A 23,271-nucleotide genomic window follows, 5' to 3' on the forward strand; every position below is an offset into this window, starting at 1 on the left:
TGTCAGGCACCCGCGGCGTCAGTTTCCGCAAACAGCGATTTCTTACATCAGGGCTCTGCTGGGTGATCGTTCCAGTCACTGCACCCTGTTCATGATCAGGCTGGCTATTACCAGACACCTTCATGTTCAGATCTCTCTCCCGGGCGGGTCGCCAACTTGCCAGCTGAAACATATCACTTTGCTCTTGCAGGTAAAGCAGCTGATGGTGTGCCTGAATCCTGATCGCAAGCAATTGTCGATGCGACTGCAAGGAGACAGGGGCACTGGTCCTTGATGGCTGCCTCGGAATAGTCGAAGTCGGTAGATAGCCCGTGGCCATCGCAAATGGCTGGCTGAGCCAGAGAGGGGAGGGAGGGGCTAGCATCCAGCAATCTGTGACCAAATGCACTGTTGTGCTAAGTGCTAACAATAACATGCAGCAATCTGTGACCAAAGATGACAATCGCATTCTGATTCTGCCTTCAGATCAGACGCATTACGAAATTCGACAATGTTTCTTCAAGGATATATTCTAAACCAATACATGCTTGCAATTTTGGCATTTTTATTCGGCAACATCTGGGCGCAGACATGGGGCAGAAGTACCTACAGAGTTGCAGCACCAGCCACACGTATTTCATCTGCCTAATGGCAAATTGGATTTGATCAGAAGCATTCTTTACAGGTTCAACGGCGGCACTTGCTCTGCAAGTCTGCACCAGAATGTTGACATTTATTGTATACCACTACAGAACTACTACTACACCACTATGCTTGATCTACTGGTGGAATGAAGTGCCACGTTGTTCGGTATGACCAGCTTATATCGATGTTCTTGTCTTGACAAATGTTGGAAGTCTTGTTATGCCGACCGCCATCGGATCTTCAGGTACCCAAATTTGCCAGCACCGGGAGACGAACCCTCGAAGACAACCGGTAGGTAACCCGTGGCTGCTTTGTATCTTTTCTGGATCTGAAAGGGTCAAACAATAGTTAGCATTCCTGGACACTGTGGTGAACTGTAATTCTACTTTGGGGAAAGATTTAAGATTCATGTATCTTTTGGGATCAGAAATCAGAGGAGGTCTACTGGTATGACTGTCATTCACAGGTTTCCAGTATGGAGAATTCTGCATGTTCCATAATACAGAAAACAACACATGGAAACTTACCTCGAAAATCTCTTCACTACTTTTCAGGCTGTTTTTCCCAATAACACAAACTGAACCACCAGAACCTCCACCAGTGATCTTTGCACCAAATAGACTCGGGCCTCCATGCTGCGAGGTAGTCTTTCTGTGCTGGATTTCTTGTACTAGATTCACTAGCCTGTCAGTCCCATCAGAACCAAGCCCGCAAGCATTATAGCTGTAATGGCACTGTCATCAAGGAGAAAACAAGAGGATCAACAGCATGCCACAATTTTTGATTTTAAAACCCGGTAAGTATGTGTTCACAAGTGAGCTCCCTGAATAATACGGAAGCACATATATTGGTAACCAAGTGTCGGAGTGGATGAAATTTACCTGATACATAAGTTCTCCAAGCGCTGACAGTTGCTCGTCTGTTTTGGCTGCTGTTAACAATGCTTTGAAGGCCTACATACCAAATAATGTATTTTCAGAAAGAAAATCTTAAAGCTGTTTGGGAAAGCATGATATAGTCACTGATTTTATCTAGCTGCTTTGGACTTATCTAACTTCTGTGCAGCACATATTGGAAACCAAGGTTTTAAAATGCTTCTGAGCTCAGAGCTCTAGAATAATTACTAAGATCTAAAAATTTGGTAAATATCATCCATCTTGGCAAGTTAAGCTGAAGAGCTGGCAATATAATTCAAGACACTAAACCTCAACGCGGAAGTTCTCGTAGATGGGATGTCTAGTGGGGGCCTTCACACTGTAAGATCTTTTTGGGTCAACAACTGTTACTGCATCGTTGTGATCTCCATATTTCTTCATAAACTCATCCCCAGTAATGAGCTCAGGGATATCTCTCGCATAGGCAGCTTCATACCTGTAGTGGAAGGAAGAATTCGCATGCGAATCATGAAAAGCACAATGCAGAACCATAAGTACACCGATTTCAGTAACGTAAATCAGACCTATGAGGTGGTAGGTTGCATAAATACTGCAGCGAAGCTTCAGATTTCAGAAGCTCCACACCATATTTTTCATATTCTTCAGAAGCGTCGCACGATTGCGCAGGAGTAGACGGAAATGATTGAGAAATTAGATCAGATGCAGCACACTTAATCATCTTGCGTCCCATATATGTGCCTACCCTCACAGATCCGTAATCAGTCCCACCAACACTACATACCACAAAGGAGAGTGCAATTAGCTTCAGTTCATTAGTGAAATGAGCTCAGGAGGACACAAGGCACAATCAGAACAAGATCTACCTATGCCGTATCCCAGAGTCGAGACCCCAAAATCGTATGTGGGTTGGAATGCTAACCAATTCTTTCACTTCTGCAGGCTGCAAGAAAGTTGACAAAATAAATACAAAGACCACAGACCTGAATTGGATGAATGACTGTATCAACCAGCTATTGGAAAACGATAACCCTCACTAACCTGGCAAACCATTGCAAGAAGTTTGTTGGCTTCTCCGCAAGCAGATGTCATTTGGTCCATCACACCACAAGGAGCTCCAACAATGTGATTCTCAACCTGCATAATTGTTCACCATTGGATGACTCGCTTGAACAGAAGACGAAGCAATGATTTCCCATCAAAGGGGTAACTTCATATTTACAGATACTGTACCTTTTGACAGAGTATAGCAAGATCCCTTGGAGCAATATTTAAACCTACAGCAAAGAAAAGCACATGGGTTAATGTCATTTAGCATGTTCAGTTAAGTTGAATGTGCGCCAGTAGCTGCAGACTAAATCGGGAGTTCACCTAATATTAACTAAAACAGGAACCATTCTATAAGGGTTTCCTACAAGTAACGCGTATTGCTGTAATCAATCTACTAACCATAGACAGCAGCAATAGCAGACATGGTAGCAACCTCCACTGATGCAGAAGATGAGACACCTTTGCCTTCAGGAACAGAAGAAGAAACCTGAGAATTCAAAAGATACATATAAAAAATGGGGCATACAAGCATTCCATTTACAACTATGTACGACAGAAGATAACTTGATCAATTAAAGTTTGGAAATATGTGTCCTTTGCTGATAAATTCTTAAAGCACACCTCCCCAATTTGAGCAAGGTGGAAATAGATGAAATGTTACATACTTTGAACTGTATTTTTTAGGATTTTGACGAAAAATAGTAGAAATGTTCAATACCGACCAAAATGCTCATGCTGTCTGTGAACCGGACACCTAGTTCAGTCATCAACACAAGAATTGTTCCAGCAACATAGGCAGCCCATCTGAGACAGAACAGTTCTGTCAATAAGAACACACATGCCATGTTATCATTTACAGCAAAAAGCTAAGCATTTTTCGTACTTTTGTGATGGGTCCTGGGAGAAATATTCTTTGGCCTTTCCATAGGATATTGGTTTGTCACCATCCATAAAATCAGACAGGTCCATATCAAATGTTGGTGCACGGTTACTCAATTCAGAGCCAAATGATACCTGCACAAACATTTTAAAGGAACATCCAGTTGTCGAAATGAGCATATTACACATTCAACTAATCATGCCGCATCTACCTGATCTCCATGAAAGAGAATGCCAGAAGAACAATAAAAATGACTTAACATGCTACATATTTTAGTTATCCAGTGGTCAAAGCAAGAAATGAAGGGTGGAAAAACTTGTAAGAACCCATGACTATTTGAAAGAGAAGATAAAGAAGCATGGCGATTTAATTATACATACAATTTGTAAAACTGGCACTGCTCCATTTGCTAGCTGTCTAGCCTGAGTATGCTTCCATAGCTTCTGCTTGATAGGATTGCTTCTCTGAATAGCAACATGACAGGCCTCTCGAATGGGCATCTGGTAAATGGACAAACACAACGCCATTCAGACATGCCAAAAAACTAGCACCCTTCCGTTTTAGTTCAAACTGAATGAAATATTTCCTTAAAAGTTGGTATTTCTAAAGAAAAGTAGAATGCGGTAAATATCAAATAAGATAACCAATCCCTGCTATAAATATCAAATAAGACAATCAATCCCTGCTATAAACATTTCCCTAAAAGTTGATGCTTCTAAATGTTTCCAAACATCTGTCTTTGAAATACTAACCAACTAAACTAATGACCCATCTAATATAAACAAATCAAAAACTTTGCGAGGCATCTGCATTCTGAGATAGTACTTTCCTCTGTTTCTAAATATAAGACCTTCTAGAGATTCCAATATAGACTACATAAGGAGCAAAATGAGTGAATCTACACTCTAAAATGCGTCTATGTACATCCATGTGTAGTTTGTATTGAAATCTCTAAAAGGTACTCCATCCGTCCCATAATATAAGAGCGTTTTTGACACTAGTGTAGTGTCAACAACGCTCTTATATTATACCCCCTCCGTCCGAAAATACTTGTCACATGAATGAACGTATCTAGATTTATTTTAGTTCTAGATACATCCATTTTTATACATTTATACGACAAGTAACTCCGGACAGAGGGAGTAGGACGGAGGAAGTATTATATTTAGAAACGAAGGGAGTACATGTGAGCACATCCTGTCATAATGCACACAGAAATCCAGGATGAACCCTATGATGATGCAAGACATAGGAGGACAAACAAGCTAAAATAAAAAATAAACAAATAACAGAAAAATTCCGTAAATATTGATTCTTTTTCTATTTTCGTAGAATTGACATGCAAACATCTCCCTCCGTCCCAAAATGTTGATTGTGAAAAATGGTCTTACATTTTGGGATGGAGGGAGTATTATAGAATTACCTGCAGTACAAGACTTCCTGAATAATCTGCAATACCACCCATCACATCTAATCTTCCAGGTGCTCTTGCAACATATATATCCTCCTGCAAAGAAAAAAAATCACTAATTAACATCACATAAGGATCTCATTTGGATTTTTTTTCCTCAGGCATCAATAGAAGTATCAAACAGAATGAAGTCTCTGTCAACAGACATGGTTGTAACTTCTGCATTACCTACTCTAGCATAGAGAAAAGAAGCAGAACTTGGATCATGTCACATAATGCAATATTCAGAGATCGGAAAAGGCAGAATTGCATACCTCCAAGTCAAAGAGTACAGAAGCAGCAGTCCTTTCTCGGGATTGCTTCTCAGGCATCCTTGGATCATTTCCAACAAGTCCAGATAAACTCGTCAAGAAAGCCATAGTATCAGTTAATCCTTGCATGTCTCCATGGAGAATCTCAAAGTCCTCAAAAGATCTGACAAAAAGGTAAAGATATATAAATGGGAACATAACAGTGTACGCCCTTGGAGAAACGGCAAATGATATGAAGGAAAAAGAAAGGAAATGTTAACTTACGATTCTGCACTTCCACTAATCCGACAAGACGCCGGTGCTACTGCTGCGCGGACACCGATTTCTTTCTCGGAGAGAGAATACCATTCAGGAATTCCTACATCTCTCCCCGGAGCCCTCTGTAGTTGGTATCCTAGCACTATGGCATCACGTAATCGTCTTGCTCCGCTCAACTAAAATTGTACAGTCAAACAAGTTTATTAAATAAGGGCAAAATATGTGAAATTTGTTAAACAAAGTTGATAGTTCAAAATTTCCAAAGAGCAAACACATATTCCAACTTAGCATTTATTAACTACATGAACAGTTGCATGAGAAGTCCTTAATTTCACACACAAATTTGCTCTTACACTTCTAGAGTAGAACTCCTTTTAAGACTATTTGGAGATGAATAAAGCAAAACTATGGCAGTATCTTTTACAAATTAGGACAAGCAATGTTAGTTTTCTTTTGTATTATATATACAGATTACTTATATGAAGTGTTAAAGCAAGAAGTTTTTAGTATAACACTATTAGGAGATGAATAAAACAAAACTATGGCTTCATAACAACATGGAAATAAATCAGAAGAGTGAGTCGATATGAAAATCAAGGTACAACAGTTGGTAAAATAAGCCCAATGATCATAGTCGGCATTATTATATGTACAGTCACCCACCTTGCCTGAAATATACTTCTTCCCGATAGCAGTATCCTGGAGGATATGTGCAGCCACCTGAATGAAGAAATAAAAGCTTAGAATGTTTAAAAGGGCGATTGCAATGCAATCTAATAAGTGGACTGGACTTCATACACGTTATATCTATTTGTTCGAAGGGAAACAAGAAATGGGATATTAAGTTGCTGCCTCCTGATTATTTGGAAGAACTGATTCAGCAAGCTATTTAAATGCTTCTTATATTTAAAACCAAACTGCCCCTGGTTGTTCTGTGGAAATATAATCACCAACATGATTTCTAATTGAGTTGGCAAATAACATTCACAAATATTGCACCTGGGAGCGGATAGTAGATTACCTCGCCACCGTTTATTGGACGATCATAGCAGGGCTTAAGTGTTAAAGCACGTAGCAGATAAGGTTTCCAATGTCCAGTAAGTAAATCCCTCCGTATCATCTCAATGCCACATTGATAATGCTGTTTTTAAGGGAGAAAAGAGTATACAAGACAGCGTGTCATGGTACTTGAGTGACAGGCTTATATAGCTCTGGAATACCCCCTCCTTCCCATAATATAAGACATTATTACATCCAATATTATGGGACGGAGGGAGTACCATTTATAGAAGGTGATGCTCAGAGATGCTTTTACCTCAAGCATATTCCGCAAAAAAGGCTCCTCATTGAAATAATCTCTACGAACAAATACAAATGGCAGCTTGTATGCCAAAGCCTCACTCACGGTACCATATCCAATTTTCCCTACATGAGAGAGCCACAACATCTGTTATGTGTTGGGCAAGAAAACGAGCAACAGAGAAAATAACACCAACGAACATTGTATTTACCAAGCATGCAGTCAGATGCTGCCATTAAATCAGGTGTGTACGCATCCTTTGCGAGCTTGATATAATTTGGAGGAAGCTCTTGAGTATCAGATGCACCACATACCTGTCAGAAAATAGCATAATTTCAGCAAGAAAGGTTGGCAGGGCACTGAAAGGAAGCAAATTAATTGTCGTCAAACAAACTATACCAAACAAAGCCAACCATCAGGCAACCACTCTTTCTTCAATTTCCATCCTGCCGGCTGGAGAACAGAGTATCATCATCATAATGACATTAATATTGAACTAGTCTAAAAAACATATATCAAATTTCAACAGAGATGCGCGATTAGCTGCCATCAGTTAATTTATTAAAATGAAGTAAACCATCCACGTATAAAAAGAAGTCCTGCTTAGTTAATGGCCCACCTGTCCTCCAAAGTTGAAAATGACCACCTTAACATCATCTGCAATCCCTAGTTCCTTTCTCACCTGATATATGAAAATTGTAGAGGTCAGGAACAAATGATATAGGTTAGTTTATAGAGTAACACTCTCAAGCAGAATCATACATACCTCGGATCTAGATTTATGTAATCTTCTGACCACAAGAGGCACATCAATAACATCACGGAAAGCAGGCACTGTAGAAGATAAAATCAATCACTTCTTATTCATGAGAAGTGCAAGTCAATATTTAGAATCTTTGGAAATATCATCACTCAGACAGAGGGACATACTAGGGCAGTATCCAGGGAGTCGTAGTAAGAACTCACAGTGTGAGTAATCCTCTGCTATCTACAGTTATTATCAACAGGTGTACATGGTTATTACACAAACATAATAAATCACAGCTTGCATATGTACACTGTGAATGGCACAATATTAAGGAAAATTATAGATGTCGATTTCAGCTCTGGAAGGGGGATGCTTTTAGAACTTAGTGCCAGCCAACTAATTAACACTGCATTTAATAATAAAAACCAGCATATATACAAGACTTGTCCTAAAGGTAGAAAACTTCTAAACTTAAATTTAGCATGCCAGCAAGTGCTACAAGAAGGAACTAAGTCTGCAAGCATGGCACCTGCCACACAATTGAGCGATGATGATTTCCAGCTGCTACAACATACTCTGCATAAATGAAGTCCCAACTGCAAATTGGAGATAAAGATCAGGGGATTCTCCATGGAAACCCAAATAAGATGACTATGCAAAAAAGTTATAAAAACAATTATTTGCATACTGCCTGTCAGTTCCAGATAAAATCTACTCCCTCCGTTCACAAATATAAGATGTTTTAGATATTTCAATATGGACTACATACACACTGAAATGGGTGAACAAACATACTAAAACGTGTCTATACTCTATATACATCCGATTCAGAAAAAGGTTAAAACATCATATATTTATGAACGGAGGGAGTAACTGAATTTTGTTAGCATTACACAGAGCTGCAGAATTGGTCCATTAGATGTTTTTAATATTGTGGCTTAAATATATAGCAGAGAACAATTTATGCACAGAGAGGAAGAAGTTACAGAAAATACATCAGTATGTATGTGCCATGCCATCAAAGATGTTAGCAGCAGAAAATAGACATAAATTAGTTGAGTTGACCACAGTAAGTAGTAACTAAACACTGATTCCCTAAAATACTTGCTGGACAACCTACATGACAACTTGCAACACCTAGCACGAAACAAGCAGAGGAACAACTCACCTGAAGTTGGTGACGCACACGGAACGAATGCCAGCATCTGCAGCCGCCCTACACGCCACGGGGACAACATCCGAAACCTGCCCATGGTCAACAGACAACATAATTCTGAATTCAGATGCTGCATGCCAAAGGGTTCGCGGAGATTCCAGATATCAGATATAACGGTAGAAACCAAGTGGCAGGAGTCGAGAAATTTTTGTTACCACTAGGTCGGCTTTGATTGAGTTGAGCCACTCCACTTCAGTCCTGAGTATGGCCTCGCGGGGCACCACGGCCGTCTGGTGGTACTGCATTCGGCGGCCATCGCACGCTGTCAGTCAACCCACAAGGCAAGGCGCCTGGGGATAGTAAAGAGAAACGACACGGCCGGTCGGGTCGGGGTCGGGGTCGGGATTGTGGACCTTCTCGAGGGACGCGAGCCGGTCGACGGTGAGCGCGTCGGCCTGCACGGCGCCGCAGTCGAGCAGGACCCTGCGGATGTGGAGGCTGGGGGAGTCGATCTCGGTGGTGAAGACGAACTCCGGCGCGGCGGTGACCACGTGCACGTCGTGCCCCGCGCCGATCAGGTGCCTCACCACCTGCGCGCGAACCGAACGGAATTCATCGACCAAAACCGCAGTCGCGGGGGCGGGAGCACACCGAGAGGAAACGGAGGCGGACCTCGAGGGCGCGGGTGGCGTGGCCGAAGCCGTGGCCGGTGATGTAGTAGGCGAAGACGAGGCGCTGCTGCGTCGGCGCCGCCTCCTCGGCGCCGCTTCCCCGGGCCACCATCCTCCGCGCCGCGATCGATCGACCCGTCCCCCGCCCTCGATCTCTGCTGCGGCCGGTCACTGCAGTGCGCTGGGAGGACTGGGTCGGCTGATCGGCCCTTCTTATAGTGGGTCGGGGGGCCTATCCGATCAACCCTTCCCGTGGGATGGGGGAGAGCGAGAGTCTGGGGCGTGGACGTTTGGTTCTATCAGAGTCCCGCGGCCGGCCCACTTTTAGTGCCCGGTTTGTTGTGCCGCTCCTCCCCTCGCGCTTATCCTGTTTCGCTTCCGGTGAATTCGTGTCACGGGCACGCGACGCTGCACTGTGAGGTCAATCTCGGTTTTGATTTGAGCCATGATGGGAGTGACGTGGATGGATGGAGGTAGGGGTGGGATAAGGTAGGGGTTTATCTGCGGCAATCATTCCCGCATATCCCTCCCATTATCACCCAACGGATAGCTGCTTCTATTTGCAAAAAAATAAATCGAAATATAGACTACATACAAATATGTATATATACATATGTATTTTATAGTGTATATTTACTGATTTTGCTTCATTTGTAGCCCGTATCAAAATCTTTTAAAAAAAGTCTTATATTTAGGAACTGGAGGAGTACAATATCTATACTATTGTTAAACATGCGAATATTTTCTTTCTTAAACATGTGTGCAAATATGGCTTCGTCACCTTTTTTAATGTTATGCTAAGAACTCTGCTGGCCAATGAATGATTTATCAGAGTTTCGGCTTGAATTTCAACTATGAGTTTGCTACCGTACGTAGTGGCAATACTACATCAAATATTATTCAACCTTTTCTCTTCAAATGGTGTGTATGTGGTAAATAAAGGATACTAATCACAAGAGCTTGAAAAGGACAACATATTGGTCCGTAGGAGTACCTAAAATTCAGACACCGCGAAACCTTATGCATGATCATTTCTTTGGCATGATCTCATCACCCGACAACAAAAGTTTCAACAAACAATGATTGAAGTAAGCATCTGAGAGCCTTGACTAGAGAACGTTACTAGGAGGTGATGAGAAACACTATATCTTGACTATTTCACAACTCCCTATGTTCAGGTTTGTTTAAAAAGAAAAAGGAAATACATAAAGAAGCTATTAAGTAAGAGGGCCCAAGTATCTGTTTTCATGCTAGATTAAAATTTTGACACGGAGCATAGAATTTTTTTACTGAAGCTCTCGAGGATTGCATCAAAATGTATATATGTTACCTAGCTGAGCATGTGCTACCTTGTACAAATATGATCCATCTTGCTTATAGCTTGCAGATAAGACAAGGATACACTTATGTGCAACAATCATATTGATCAGCTAGATGGATAACTTTGGTTTATCAACCTTTTGCTCGAGGATGAGCAAGGTTTAACCTTAAGGAAGTTGGTGAGTGGATTTTATGCATAATTTTTAGAGTATATTCTGGTGGGAAAAACCCGTCATAACATATCCATCTAGCACTCATACATGTCCCCAATGCATAGTTTTCGTTATTTACTCGTTTTACCAAGTTAATTACACAACTTTTATTTTTATTATCTTTCATTTGTTTTGTGATCTTTGTAGGTGTATTGGCATGCTAAAGTACTTGCCACATCAAAAGAATCAAGTTGGAACTTGGTAGTCAAACCGGAGACACCTAGGGGCGAGACTTGGCCATTCCGAAGGTCGGAAAAAGTGGATTTTCCAAAGTAATCCAAATCAATATCTAAGACCAGGAATGGACCGACGTCGTTCATATGAATCCAACGAGCCCAAGAAAGTTAAATTTCGAGTTTGTATGAAGAAATGACGATCGTTTAACCGGAGCAGGACAAAACACAAGATGACTTTCCAAATGACCGTGTGCGGTCGTTTCAACAGTCGTTTGATGTGCACACAACTCCAAAAGTTGCCTCTCCAGATGGGATTCTTCGTCGATTTTGTCCCCAATTGTTGCCACGATATCCTTGGCTCATAATGAAGGGTTTGGAAGGGGATAAGGCTTATCTTAAGCCCTTGGATGAAGGAGGAGGATCCACATCAACGGAAGAGACCCAAGGAGGCCTCCTATATAGAGAGCTCCAACCCTAGCTGTAGGGATCATCAACCTCATTCAACACAAGTCCACGCAACCGCCAAGAGGCACTTGTTGGGTAACGTAGCATAAATTCAAAATTTTCCTACGCCATATTCAGATCTTCCTATGGAGAGACCAGCAACGAGAGAGGGGAGAGTGCTAAGCGGAAGCGTTGCTAGAACATGGTTGATGGAGTCGTACTCGCGGCGATTCAGATCGCGGTGTGATTCCGATCTAGTGTCGAACCACGGCACCTCCGCGTTCAACACACGTGCAGCCCGGTGACTTCTCCTGCACCTTGATCCAGCAAGGAGGAGGGAGAGGTTGGGGAAGATCTCCGGCAGCACGACGGCGTGGTGTCGATGGAGAGACGAGGTCTCCCGGCAGGGCTTCACCAAGCACCATGGGAGAGGAGGAAGAAGAGAGACAGGGCTGCGCCGCGAGAGATGGAAAAACTGTATCTCCAAAGGCCAAAACCCCCCACTATATATAGGGGGAAGGGAGGGGTGGCGACCCATTTAGGGTTTCCCCCTTGAGGGGGGCGGCAGCCCTAGATGGGAGAGGGGGGCGGCCAAGGAGGAGAAGGGGGTGGCGCACCCCTAGGTGGGCCTTAGGCCCACCAGCGCCTAGGGTTTCCCCTCCCTCCCTCTCTAGTGCGCGTGGGCTGAGTGTGGGGGGAGCACCTGCCCACCAAGGGGTTGGTTCCCTCCCGCACTTGGCCCATGTAGCCTTCCGGGGCTTGTGGCCCCTCCCGGTGGGCCTCCAGAACCCTTCCGGTGGTCCCGACACTTTGTCGGTGGTGCCCGAAACATTTCCGGCGTCCAAACCCATCCATCCTATATATCAATCTTTACCTCCAGACCACTTCGGAGCTCCTCGTGACGTCCGGGACTCCGAACATCCTTCAGTAACCTCGTATAACAATTCCCTATAACCCTAGCGTCATCGAACCTTAAGTGTGTAGACCCTACGGGTTCAGGAATCATGCAGACATGACCGATACACTCTCCAGCCAATAACCATCAGCGGGATCTGGATACCCATGGTGGCTCCCACATGTTCCACAATTATCTCGTCGGTATACATATACCTTGTTCAATCTCTTTACCGGTAAGTCTCTTTACTCATTCCGTAACACATCATCCCGTGACTAACTCCTTAGTCACACTGAGCTCATTATGATGATGTTCTACCGAGTGGGCCCAGAGATACCTCTCCGTCACACGGAGTGAAAAATCCCGATCTCGATTCGTGCCAACCCAATAGACACTTTCGGAGATACCCGTAGTGCACCTTTATAGTCACCCGGTTACGTTGTGAAGTTTTATACACCCAAAGCACTCCTACGGTATCCGGGAGTTGCACAATCTCACGGTCGAAGGAAAAGACACTTGACACTAGAAAAGCTTTAGCATACGAACAATACGATCTAGTGCTATGCTTAGGATTGGGTCTTGTCCATCACATCATTCTCCCAATGATGTGATCCCGTTATCAATGACATCTAATGTCCATGATCAGGAAACCATGATCATCTATTGATTAACGAGCTAGCCAACTAGAGGCCTGCTAGGGACACATTGTGATCTATTTATTCACACATGTATTACTGTTTCCTGTTAATACAATTATAGCATGAACAATAGACGATTATCATGAATGATAATAACCATTTTATTATTGCCTCTAGGGCATATTTCCAACAGTCTCCCACTTGCACTAGAGTCAATAATCTAGTTACATTGTGATGTATCGAACACCCATAGCATTGTGGTGTTGATCATGTTTTGCTCGAGGAAGAGGTTGAAAGGATCGATATGGTTGACTAGAGGGGGGGGGGTGAATAGGCAACGACCACTTTTTAATTAATCTTAGCAAGTTAGGGTAAACAACATACGGGTTCACAAATATTACAACAATGGGGTGAACCCTAATGAAGCTAACAACGAGAGCTACTAAGACAAGTAAGAGATAGACGACAACATAAGCATACACAAAGTAAAGGTTAGAGATAACCACAAGTGGAACCGATGGAGACGAGGATGTGTTACCAAAGTTCCTTCCCTTTGACAGGAAGTACGTCTCCGTTGGAGCCGTGTGGAGGCACAATGCTCCCCAATAAGCCACTAAGGCCACCGTATTCTCCTGACGCCCTCGCACGATGCAAGGTACCGTGATTCCACTATAGGTGCCCTTGAAGGCGGCGACCGAACCTTTACAAACGAGGTTGGGGCAAACTCCACACAAAGCTTGGAGGCTCCCAACAAGACCACGAAGCTTCACCACAATGGAATGTGGCTTCGAGGTGACCTCAACCGTCTAGGATGCTCAAACACCCATGTCGTGGGTATAAGTCTGACAGTAGATGTGTAGTGTAAGAAAGGATGGGCAGAGCCTTAGCTACGGCGAGGTTGTATGAGTTCAGGCCCCTCTACACTGGAGGTAAAAGCCCTACATCTCAGTGCTCTTGGGCGCTTGATGTCGAGTGGAATATGGATTACAGTGAATTGCTAACCCCTGCACCAGTGGGGAAGGGCGGCTTATATAGAGTGCGCTGCCCTTCACAACGGTTCGGTGCACAGGGGTGGAGTAGTGGCGAATAAATGCCTACGTTACAGGTAACGTATGCCTTAAATGCTAATAAAGGTACATGAAAATGTATGACCGTTGCCCTCCAGGGGGGTTACGATGTATAGAGTGGAATCCAGTCGGTAAGTTTGATACGCTCCGAATGCTCATCTCCGACTGGATGATGGAGGAATCGTCACCGACTGGATGATGGGAAGTCCTTAATTCAGTCGGAACTTACTAAGGGCCTTGTCCCTTATGAAGGGTAGTCCTTGGGTAGGCCCTATAGGGCAGGCCTATGACCCTACCCTAGGACTATAACCCCATCATTAGTCCCCGAATGGATCGGGGTTGGAACGACGAAGCGATGCTTGGAGTATGGATCCGACTGGTATGGATGCGACTTTGGCGTTGTTTGCCTCGATCCATTTTATCCTCTTGACCAGTGATCCGAGTGGATATATCTGCGAAACGAACCGTCAGAGACCGAGTGCTTCCGCGGAATCTTCTAACGTGACCGGTCAACTGACAGCGACGGATTTTCTGGGATCCTCAAATTTCGGTTGCCGCGCGCTCAGCGGGGATGGCGACATCGCCATCGAGTAGTATCTGCCGCCTCGATTTCCGCGCCTTCATCTCCTCCACTAATATCGCAGCAACCGGTCGGGGGATAAGATTTTGGGGCCACCTGCTAGTGACCCAGTCGGAACCTTATTTAAACCTCTCTAGCGAGGGTTTCTCGTTGCACTCGCCTGCTAACTCGCACTCGCCCCGCTTCTCCCGTGGCTTCCTGCGCACCCCAAGCTTCTTCCTTCCTCTCCTCCCCCGCGGATCTGCAGCCTCCACCATGACGAAGGGGCAGACGAGCAAGCTCGAGGCGCGGAAGAAGAAGAAGAAGGCGGCTCCCGCTCAGCGGTGACAGCGGCACTGCCGGTGGGTTGGATCCAGGGGGATTTTCTCCCCTCCACGGTGACGGTGGCAGACATGCTGGAGCTAGTGGAGCAAGGCATGATCGAGAACAAGACGTGGAGGCTGCCGGCGGAGGGCGAGACGGAGCCGGCGCCCCAGGAGGGGGAGCGCGTCTTGCTGCTCAGTCACGTGTACCGAGGCTTCTCTCTGCCTCCTCATCCCTTCTTCAGAGGTATAATGAACCACTTCGGGGCGCAGCTCCACCATTTTCCTCCCAATGCAATAGCTCATCTCTCTGCCTTCGTCGTGCTTTGCGAGTGTTTTATCGGTTGTCCTCCCCGTTGGGGGCTCTTTAAGCACATCTTCTCCGCTAGATCCCAAACCATCAAAAGACTTAGCCAGTAGGACGACAAAACTCATCTCCTCCAGCTCTGCGGAGGCTTAGGCTTCTAGAAGAAAAGCAAAAGTAGCTATCCCGCTCTTCAGTTGTCTGAATCCGTTAGGAACTGCTAGTCGACTTGGTTCTACTGCCAAGACGTCGCTTGTCCGAATGCCGCAACTGGACTGCCACCTTTTAGCCTAGACCGACCGGCTCCGCCTAGGCAGCTTGCGCTCACGAAGATGGAAAAGATCCAGATCCAGCCTCTGGTCGACGCGTTGGTAGATGTCGTCCGCAAGGGAGTCACCGGCATAGATTTGCTGGAGATTTTTCTGGGTCGGCGTATCCAGCCTTTGCAAGCTCGGCACCACGCCATGTGGCACTACACGGGGCCTAAGGACTCCACTCGGACTCACCCCGAGTGCGTGACCGGGGAGGTTGTGACGGCGTGGGTCCGCAGCATCACAGGCGCCTGCGATAACCCCAGAGGAGCCCGGCGAGTGAAGCCCTTCCGCGCGGACAACCCTCCTCCGAATGAGGTGAGTATAACTTGTCGAGTGCTCACAATTGTCTTAGATTTATCGCTTTTTCTTGTATCACTGTCTGACGTCTGATGTTGTCGACTGTATCTCGTGCAGGCGTGGACCAACTGGTTTTCTCCCGTCTCGAACGGGAATCCGGCTGAGGAAGAGGAAGGCAGCCAGGGGGGCAGCATGGAGAGCGTCGAGTACGTCTCCGACAATGGTGAGACGGAGGAGGAGTCCGAAGAGGAAGAGGGGGAAGATGAGGAACAGAACTCGCCACCCCCACCACCAGAGCCTCAAACTAAGCGCTGTCACGAACCCGTGACCCCGTCGGCTCCTCAAGTGGCCTCGAGTGCCCCGCCAGCTCCTCCTGTGGTTCTGAGTGCCTTGCCAGCTACTCCTGTGGTTCCGAGTGCTCGGAGCACAAAGAGGACCAGGGACTCTACTGCTGAGCCCGCGGGTCAGCCTTCTAAGGTGGCCAAACCGAGTGGATCCAAGCCTCGGAAGGCTTTGCCGCGGATGAGGATCGCCGTTCCCGTTGCCTCAGCGTAAGTATATTGTTCTCCTATCTTCTTCCAGTATTTGATTGAACTCATGCTTATTGGTCGAGTGAATTTTACTCGACAGAGCTGACACCTCTGCCACTTCTCTGCCACGCCAGGAAGACGATCCCATGGATACGAACAACGTTGCCACATCCCAACAAGGTACGTCGTGGAGACTCCGAGAGCTTACATTATTGTTTCACGAATTCTGTCTTTGATCTTGCCCTTTTTCCTATGGTCTCACGTCGTTCGGTCGGGCTTCCTTCAGAGGTGATTCATGTGGAGGAGGACGACCAGAAGAGGTCCGAGCAAGCTGCGGTGCCTGTCCTTGAGGCTGTTCCTGTTGGAGAACGTCGCATGGGAAACAAAAATTTTCCTACGCGCATGAAGACCTATCATGGTGATGTCCATCTACGAGAGGGGATGTGTGATCTACGTACCCTTGTAGACCGTACAACAGAAGTGTTAGTGAACGCGGTTGATGTAGTGGAACGTCCTCACGTCCCTTGATCCGCCTCGCGAACTATCCCACGATCAGTCCCACGATCTAGTGCCGAACAGACGGCACCTCCGCGTTCAGCACACGTACAGCTCGACGATGATCTCGGCCTTCTTGATCCAGCAAGAGAGATGGAGAGGTAGAAGAGTTCTTCGGCAGCGTGACGGCGCTCCAGAGGTTGGTGATGATCTCGTCTCAGCAGGGCTCCGCCCGAGCTCCGCAGAAACGCGATCTAGAGGTAAAACCGTGGAGATATGTGGTCAGGCTGCCGTGGCAAAGTTGTCTCAAATCAGCCCTAAAACCCCACTATATATAGGAGGGAGAGGGGGAGCCTTGCCTTGGGGTCCAAGGACTCCCAAGGGGGTCGGCCGAGCCAAGGGGGAAGGTCTCCCCCCCAAACCGAGTCCTACTTGGTTTGGAAGGTGGAGTCCTTCTTCCCTTTCCCACCTCCTTCTTTTTTTTCCTTTTCTCTTTGATTTTTCTTCCAATGCGCATAGGGATCTTTTGGGCTGTCCCACCAGCCCACTAAGGGCTGGTGCGGCACCCCCAATGCTTATGGTCTTCCCCGGGGTGGGTTGCCCCCCTGGTGAACTCCCGGAACCCATTCGTCATTCCCGGTACATTCCCGGTAACTCCGAAAACCTTCCCGTAATCAAATGAGGTCATCCTATATATCAATCTTCATTTCCGGACCATTCCGGAAACCCTCGTGACGTCCGTGATCTCATCCGGGACTCCTAACAACATTCGGTAACCAACCATATAACTCAAATACGCATAAAACAACGTCGAACCTTAAGTGTGCAGACCCTGCGGGTTCGAGAACTATGTAGACATGACCCGAGAGACTCCTCGGTCAATATCCAATAGCGGGACCTGGATGCCCATATTGGATCCTACATATTCTATGAAGATCTTATCGTTTGAACCTCAGTGCCAAGGATTCATATAATCCCGTATGTCATTCCCTTTGTCCTTCGGTATGTTACTTGCCCGAGATTCGATCGTCAGTATCCGCATACCTATTTCAATCTCGTTTACCGGCAAGTCTCTTTACTCGTTTCGTAATACAAGATCCCGCAACTTACACTAAGTCACATTGCTTGCAAGGCTTGTGTGTGATGTTGTATTACCGAGTGGGCCCCGAGATACCTCTCCGTCACACGGAGTGACAAATCCGAGTCTCGATCCATACTAACTCAACGAACACCTTCGCAGATACCTGTAGAGCATCTTTATAGTCACCCAGTTACGTTGCGACGTTTGATACACACAAAGTATTCCTCCGGTGTTAGTGAGTTATATGATCTCATGGTCATAGGAACAAATACTTGACACGCAGAAAACAATAGCAATAAATGACACGATCAACATGCTACGTCTATTAGTTTGGGTCTAGTCCATCACGTGATTCTCCTAATGACGTGATCCAGTTATCAAGCAACAACACCTTGTTCATAATCAGAAGACACTGACTATCGTTGATCAACTGGCTAGCCAACTAGAGGCTTACTAGGGACAGTGTTTTGTCTATGTATCCGCACATGTATATAAGTCTTCATTCAATACAATTATAGCATGGATAATAAACGATTATCTTGATATAGGAATTATAATAATAACTATATTTATTATTGCCTCTAGGGCATAATTCCAACAGTTCCATCTGCTACTACTCCCGCCATGGACGCGCCGCCAACCGAGACGATGCCGTCGACTGAAACGGCGCTCATCGCTGCTGAACCGACTGGAGCAGGACTTGGGATGCCCAAGGAGTCTCTTGTGGTGCCAGGTCCGTCGAACGTCCAGTACGACGCCCAGCGCCTCCCAGAAGATCAGTTGGGAGCTGCCAAGGGGGCCATGGTGCAGGCGGAGTTGATGGCGTGTGATGCCAAGAGTGCGTATGACTCCATCGCGTCTGTGTACAAGCGAAGCTTGAAACTCCGGGACGATATCCGAGTAAGTGGGCTAGTAAGTATTTACTTTCTTCTTGTAACCCACCGGGTGTTTAAGCTATATACTCGGATACAGTTTGATTATTTTGCAGTGGGTTCACTCTTAGTGAACCCAGTGGGTGTAGTCCCCGAGACTTCTGTCGAGTGCTTGCACCGGCAGTTGTCTTTATACACATTTTCTTTAACTTGACCAGATCAAAACTAATCTGTTCGAATGTTACCGGTGGGGGCACTCCGAGTGCACCTACTGGAACTAGTCCCCGAGAGTAATTTTACTCAGATCGGGTAGTAGTAGCCTCATAGGCTTGTTTTTTGTTATGTAGCTCAATAGGGCGGACCTGTTTGAGCTTCATGCCAGTGGGGTCACTCTTAGTGAACCCACTGGGTGTAGTCCCCGAGACCGTTGTCGACTGCTTGCGTCGGCAGGGGTCTGAAGAATTTCGAGCTTTTATTGTTTTCCTTGTTGAATTTGTCTGATCTTCTCTTCACGCTGATTTGCAGAAGACTTGCGAGATGGGATCAGCGTACAACGCTCTGAAGGCTGAAAAGATTCAGCTTGCTGCGGAACTGGAGGCAGCTGTGCATGACTTGGCTGGTGTGAAGGGCGCTCTGGCTGAACGAGAGAAGTCCTTGGAGGAGTCCCGTGAGGCAAACAAGGCATTGGTGGCCGAAATGGAGAAAATTGGGAAACAAAGAACTGAGCTGATGGGTCAGATGAGGTAGTTGAACAGTCGGTGCATATCGCAAGATAAGTACATCAGTGACTGGGCTAGGAAGATGATTGCGCTGCTCGGTGGTAAGTTTATCCCGAGTGCTTCTTGACGGTGTATTTCATTCTACGCTTACTTTCTGCTCGTCTTGTCTTTGTAGATTTTTGTATGGACGCTGAGGCTGAAGCAGCTGACGTTGAGCGGTCGGTTATTCTGAACGTTCCACTCGGCGATGACGCCAATCGAGATATGCTCCGAGCGCACATTCACCTCGGCAAAGTGGGACCTTTCATCGGTCGCCTGAGAGAGGTCGTCGGCCAAATCGACAAGGAGCTGTGGCCCGAAGACGAGTCCCGGCGGGAGATGGAAGGGTTGATGACTCGGCTGGAGGACGTCCCGAACCGAGTGCATGTTGGGGAACGTCGCATGGGAAACAAAAATTTTCCTACGCGCACGAAGTCCTATCATGGTGATGTCCATCTACGAGAGGGGATGAGTGATCTACGTACCCTTGTAGACCGTACAGCAGAAGCGTTAGAGAACGCGGTTGATGTAGTGGAACGTCCTCACGTCCCTCGATCCGCCCCGCGAACAATCCCGCGATCAGTCCCACGATCTAGTACCGAACGGACGGCACCTCCGCGTTCAGCACACGTACAGCTCGACGATGATCTCGGCCTTCTTGATCCAGCAAGAGAGACGGAGAGGTAGAAGAGTTCTCCGGCAGCGTGACGGCGCTCCGGAGGTTGGTGATGATCTTGTCTCAGCAGGGCTCCGCCCGAGCTCCGCAGAAACACGATCTAGAGGAAAAACTATGGAGGTATGTGGTCGGGCAGCCGTGAGAAAGTCGTCTCAAATCAGCCCTAATACCTCCGTATATATAGGTGGGAGGGGGAGGGAAGAGGCAGCCTCAAACCCTCAAGGGTTGGCCGAAATTGGAGGTGGAGGAGTCCTACTCCAATCCTACTTGGAGTAGGATTCCACCTTCCCACTTGGAAACTCTTTCCACCTTGTGTTTTTTCCTTCTCAAACCTTATGGGCCTTAGTGGGAACTTATTCCAGCCCACTAGGGGCTGGTTTATCTCTTCCCATAGCCCATGAGACCCCTTGGGGCGTGACACCCCTCCCGATGGTCCCCGGCACCCCTCCCGGCACTCCCGGTACACTACCGATGAGCCCGAAACTTTTCCGGTAATGCACGAAAACCTTCCGGTAACCAAATGAGGTCATCCTATATATCAATCTTCGTTTCCGGACCATTACGGAAACCCTCGTGACGTCCGTGATCTCATCCGGGACTCCGAACAACATTCGGTAACCAACCATATAACTCAAATACGCATAAAACAACGTCGAACCTTAAGTGTGCAGACCCTGCGGGTTCGAGAACTATGTAGACATGACCCGAGAGACTCCTCGGTCAATATCCAATAGCGGGACCTGGATGCCCATATTGGATCCTACATATTCTACGAAGATCTTATCGTTTGAACCTCAGTGCCAAGGATTCATATAATCCCGTATGTCATTCCCTTTGTCCTTCGGTATGTTACTTGCCCGAGATTCGATCGTCAGTATCCGCATACCTATTTCAATCTCGTTTACCGGCAAGTCTCTTTACTCGTTCCGTAATACAAGATCCCGCAACTTACATTAAGTTACATTGCTTGCAAGGCTTGTGTGTGATGTTGTATTACCGAGTGGGCCCCGAGATACCTCTCCGTCACACAGAGTGACAAATCCCAGTCTCGATCTATACTAACTCAACGAACACCTTCGGAGATACCTGTAGAGCATCTTTATAGTCACCCAGTTACGTTGCGACGTTTGATACACACAAAGCATTCCTCCGGTGTCCGTGAGTTATATGATCTCATGGTCATAGGAACAAATACTTGACACGCAGAAAACAGTAGCAACAAAATGACACGATCAACATGCTACGTCTATTAGTTTGGGTCTAGTCCATCACATGATTCTCCTAATGATGTGATCCCGTTATCAAGTGACAACACTTGCCTATGGCCAGGAAACCTTGACCATCTTTGGTCAACGAGCTAGTCAACTAGAGGCTTACTAGGGACAGTGTTTTGACTATGTATCCACACAAGTATTGTGTTTCCAATCAATACAATTATAGCATGGATAATAAACGATTATCATGAACTAAGAAATATAATAATAACTAATTTATTATTGCCTCTAGGGCATATTTCCAACAGTCTCCCACTTGCACTAGAGTCAATAATCTAGTTCACATCACCATGTGATTCCAACGAATCCAACACCCATATAGTTATGGGGTCTGATCACGTCTTGCTCGTGAGAGAGGTTTTAGTCAACGGTTCTGAAACTTTCAGATTCGTGCGTTCTTTACAAATCTTTATGTCATCTTATAGATGCTGCTACTACGTGCTATTCGGAAATGCTCCAAATATCTGCTCTACTATACGAATCCGTTTCACTACTCATAGTTATCCGGATTAGTGCCAAAGCTTGCATTGACGTAACCCTTTACGACAAACTCTTTAACCACCTCCATAATCAAGAAAAATTCCTTAGTCCATTAGTTACTAAGGATAAATTTCGACCGCTGCTAGTGATTCAATCATGGATCACTCTCTGTACCTCTCAACATACTTTGAGTCAAGGCACACTTCAGGTGCGGTACACAGCATGGCATACTTTAGATTCTACGGCTAAGGCATAGAAGACGACCTTCGTCTATTCTCTTTATTCTGCCGTGGTCGGGTTTTGAGTCTTACTCAAATTCACACCTCACAACACAACCAAGAACTCCTTCTTTGCTGGTCTATTTTGAACTCTTTCAAAACTTGTCAAGGCATGCATCTTGTTGAAACTTCTATTAAGCGCTTTCGATCTATCTCCATAGATCTTTGATGCTCAACGTTCAAGTAGCGTAATCCAGGTACTCCTTTGAAAACTTCTTTCAAACAACCTTGTATGCTTTACAGAAATTCTACATTACTTCTGATCCACAATATGTCAACCACATATACCTATCAGAAATTCTATAGTGCTCCCACTCACTTCTTTGGAAATACAAGTTTCTCATAAACCTTGTACAAACCCAAAATCTTTGATCATCTCATCAAAGTGTATATTCCAACTCCGAGATGCTTGCACCAGTCCATTGAAGGATCACTGGAGCTTGCATACTTGCTAGTATCTTTAGGATCGACAAAACCTTCTGGTTGTATCACATACAATGTTTGCTCAAGGAAACCGTCGAGAAAACAATGTTTTGACATCCTACGTGCAATATTTCATAAATAATGCATCAACAACTAACATAATTCTAACAGACTTTTAGCATCGCTACGAGTGAGAAAGTCTCATCATAGTCAACTGTTTGATCTTATCGAAAACATCTTTGCGACAAGTCGAGCTTTTCTTAATAGTGACTTATCACCATCATCGTCTGTCTTCTTTTAAAGATCCATCTTTACTCAATAGTCTTATGACCATCAAGTAGTTCTTTCAAAGTCTACACTTTGTTTTCATACATGGATCCTCTCTCGGATTTCATGGCTTCCAGCCATTTGTCGGAATCTGGGCCCACCATCGCTTTCTCCATAACTCGTAGGTTCACTATTGCTCAACAACATGACCTCCAAGACAGGGTTACCGTACTACTCTGCAGCAGTATGCGACCTTGTCGACCTACGAGTTTTGTAGTAACTTGAT

At 45.7% G+C, this 23,271-nt stretch overlaps 1 protein-coding gene across 1 annotated transcript; it reads right to left on the reverse strand.

Moving 5' to 3' along the window:
- Nucleotides 1-480: 480 nt before the first annotated feature.
- LOC123401565 (L-arabinokinase-like) lies at nt 481-9,604 on the reverse strand. Its single transcript, XM_045095392.1, has 28 exons — nt 9,304-9,604; nt 9,045-9,221; nt 8,847-8,930; nt 8,644-8,720; nt 8,005-8,071; nt 7,658-7,715; nt 7,494-7,561; nt 7,347-7,409; nt 7,127-7,180; nt 6,939-7,041; nt 6,743-6,852; nt 6,449-6,568; nt 6,091-6,147; nt 5,434-5,603; nt 5,173-5,332; nt 4,871-4,954; nt 3,828-3,947; nt 3,451-3,581; nt 3,290-3,371; nt 2,967-3,054; nt 2,751-2,794; nt 2,559-2,654; nt 2,384-2,460; nt 2,084-2,293; nt 1,830-1,995; nt 1,506-1,577; nt 1,152-1,358; nt 481-952 (listed from the first exon to the last, which is right to left on the reverse strand). Exons 1-28 carry the CDS (start codon nt 9,412-9,414, stop codon nt 842-844), a joined length of 2,967 nt encoding a protein of 988 aa, XP_044951327.1. The 5' UTR covers nt 9,415-9,604; the 3' UTR covers nt 481-841.
- Nucleotides 9,605-23,271: the final 13,667 nt, after the last annotated feature.

Source organism: Hordeum vulgare, chromosome 6H (assembly GCF_904849725.1).
Source record: "Hordeum vulgare subsp. vulgare chromosome 6H, MorexV3_pseudomolecules_assembly, whole genome shotgun sequence".
Taxonomy (NCBI): Eukaryota; Viridiplantae; Streptophyta; class Magnoliopsida; order Poales; family Poaceae; genus Hordeum; species Hordeum vulgare.

What these genes read in the sequence shown, in the direction of transcription:
- LOC123401565 (XM_045095392.1), bottom strand. Translation starts at nt 9,414, where the DNA reads ATGGTGGCCCGGGGAAGCGGCGCCGAGGAGGCGGCGCCGACGCAGCAG. An exon ending in CAGACAGCATGAGCATTTTG is followed by an intron (nt 3,055 to 3,289) that starts GTCGGTATTGAA and finishes TTGAATTCTCAG; the next exon opens with GTTTCTTCTTCTGTTCCTGA. An exon ending in GACTCTGGGATACGGCATAG is followed by an intron (nt 2,294 to 2,383) that starts GTAGATCTTGTT and finishes TGTGGTATGTAG; the next exon opens with TGTTGGTGGGACTGATTACG.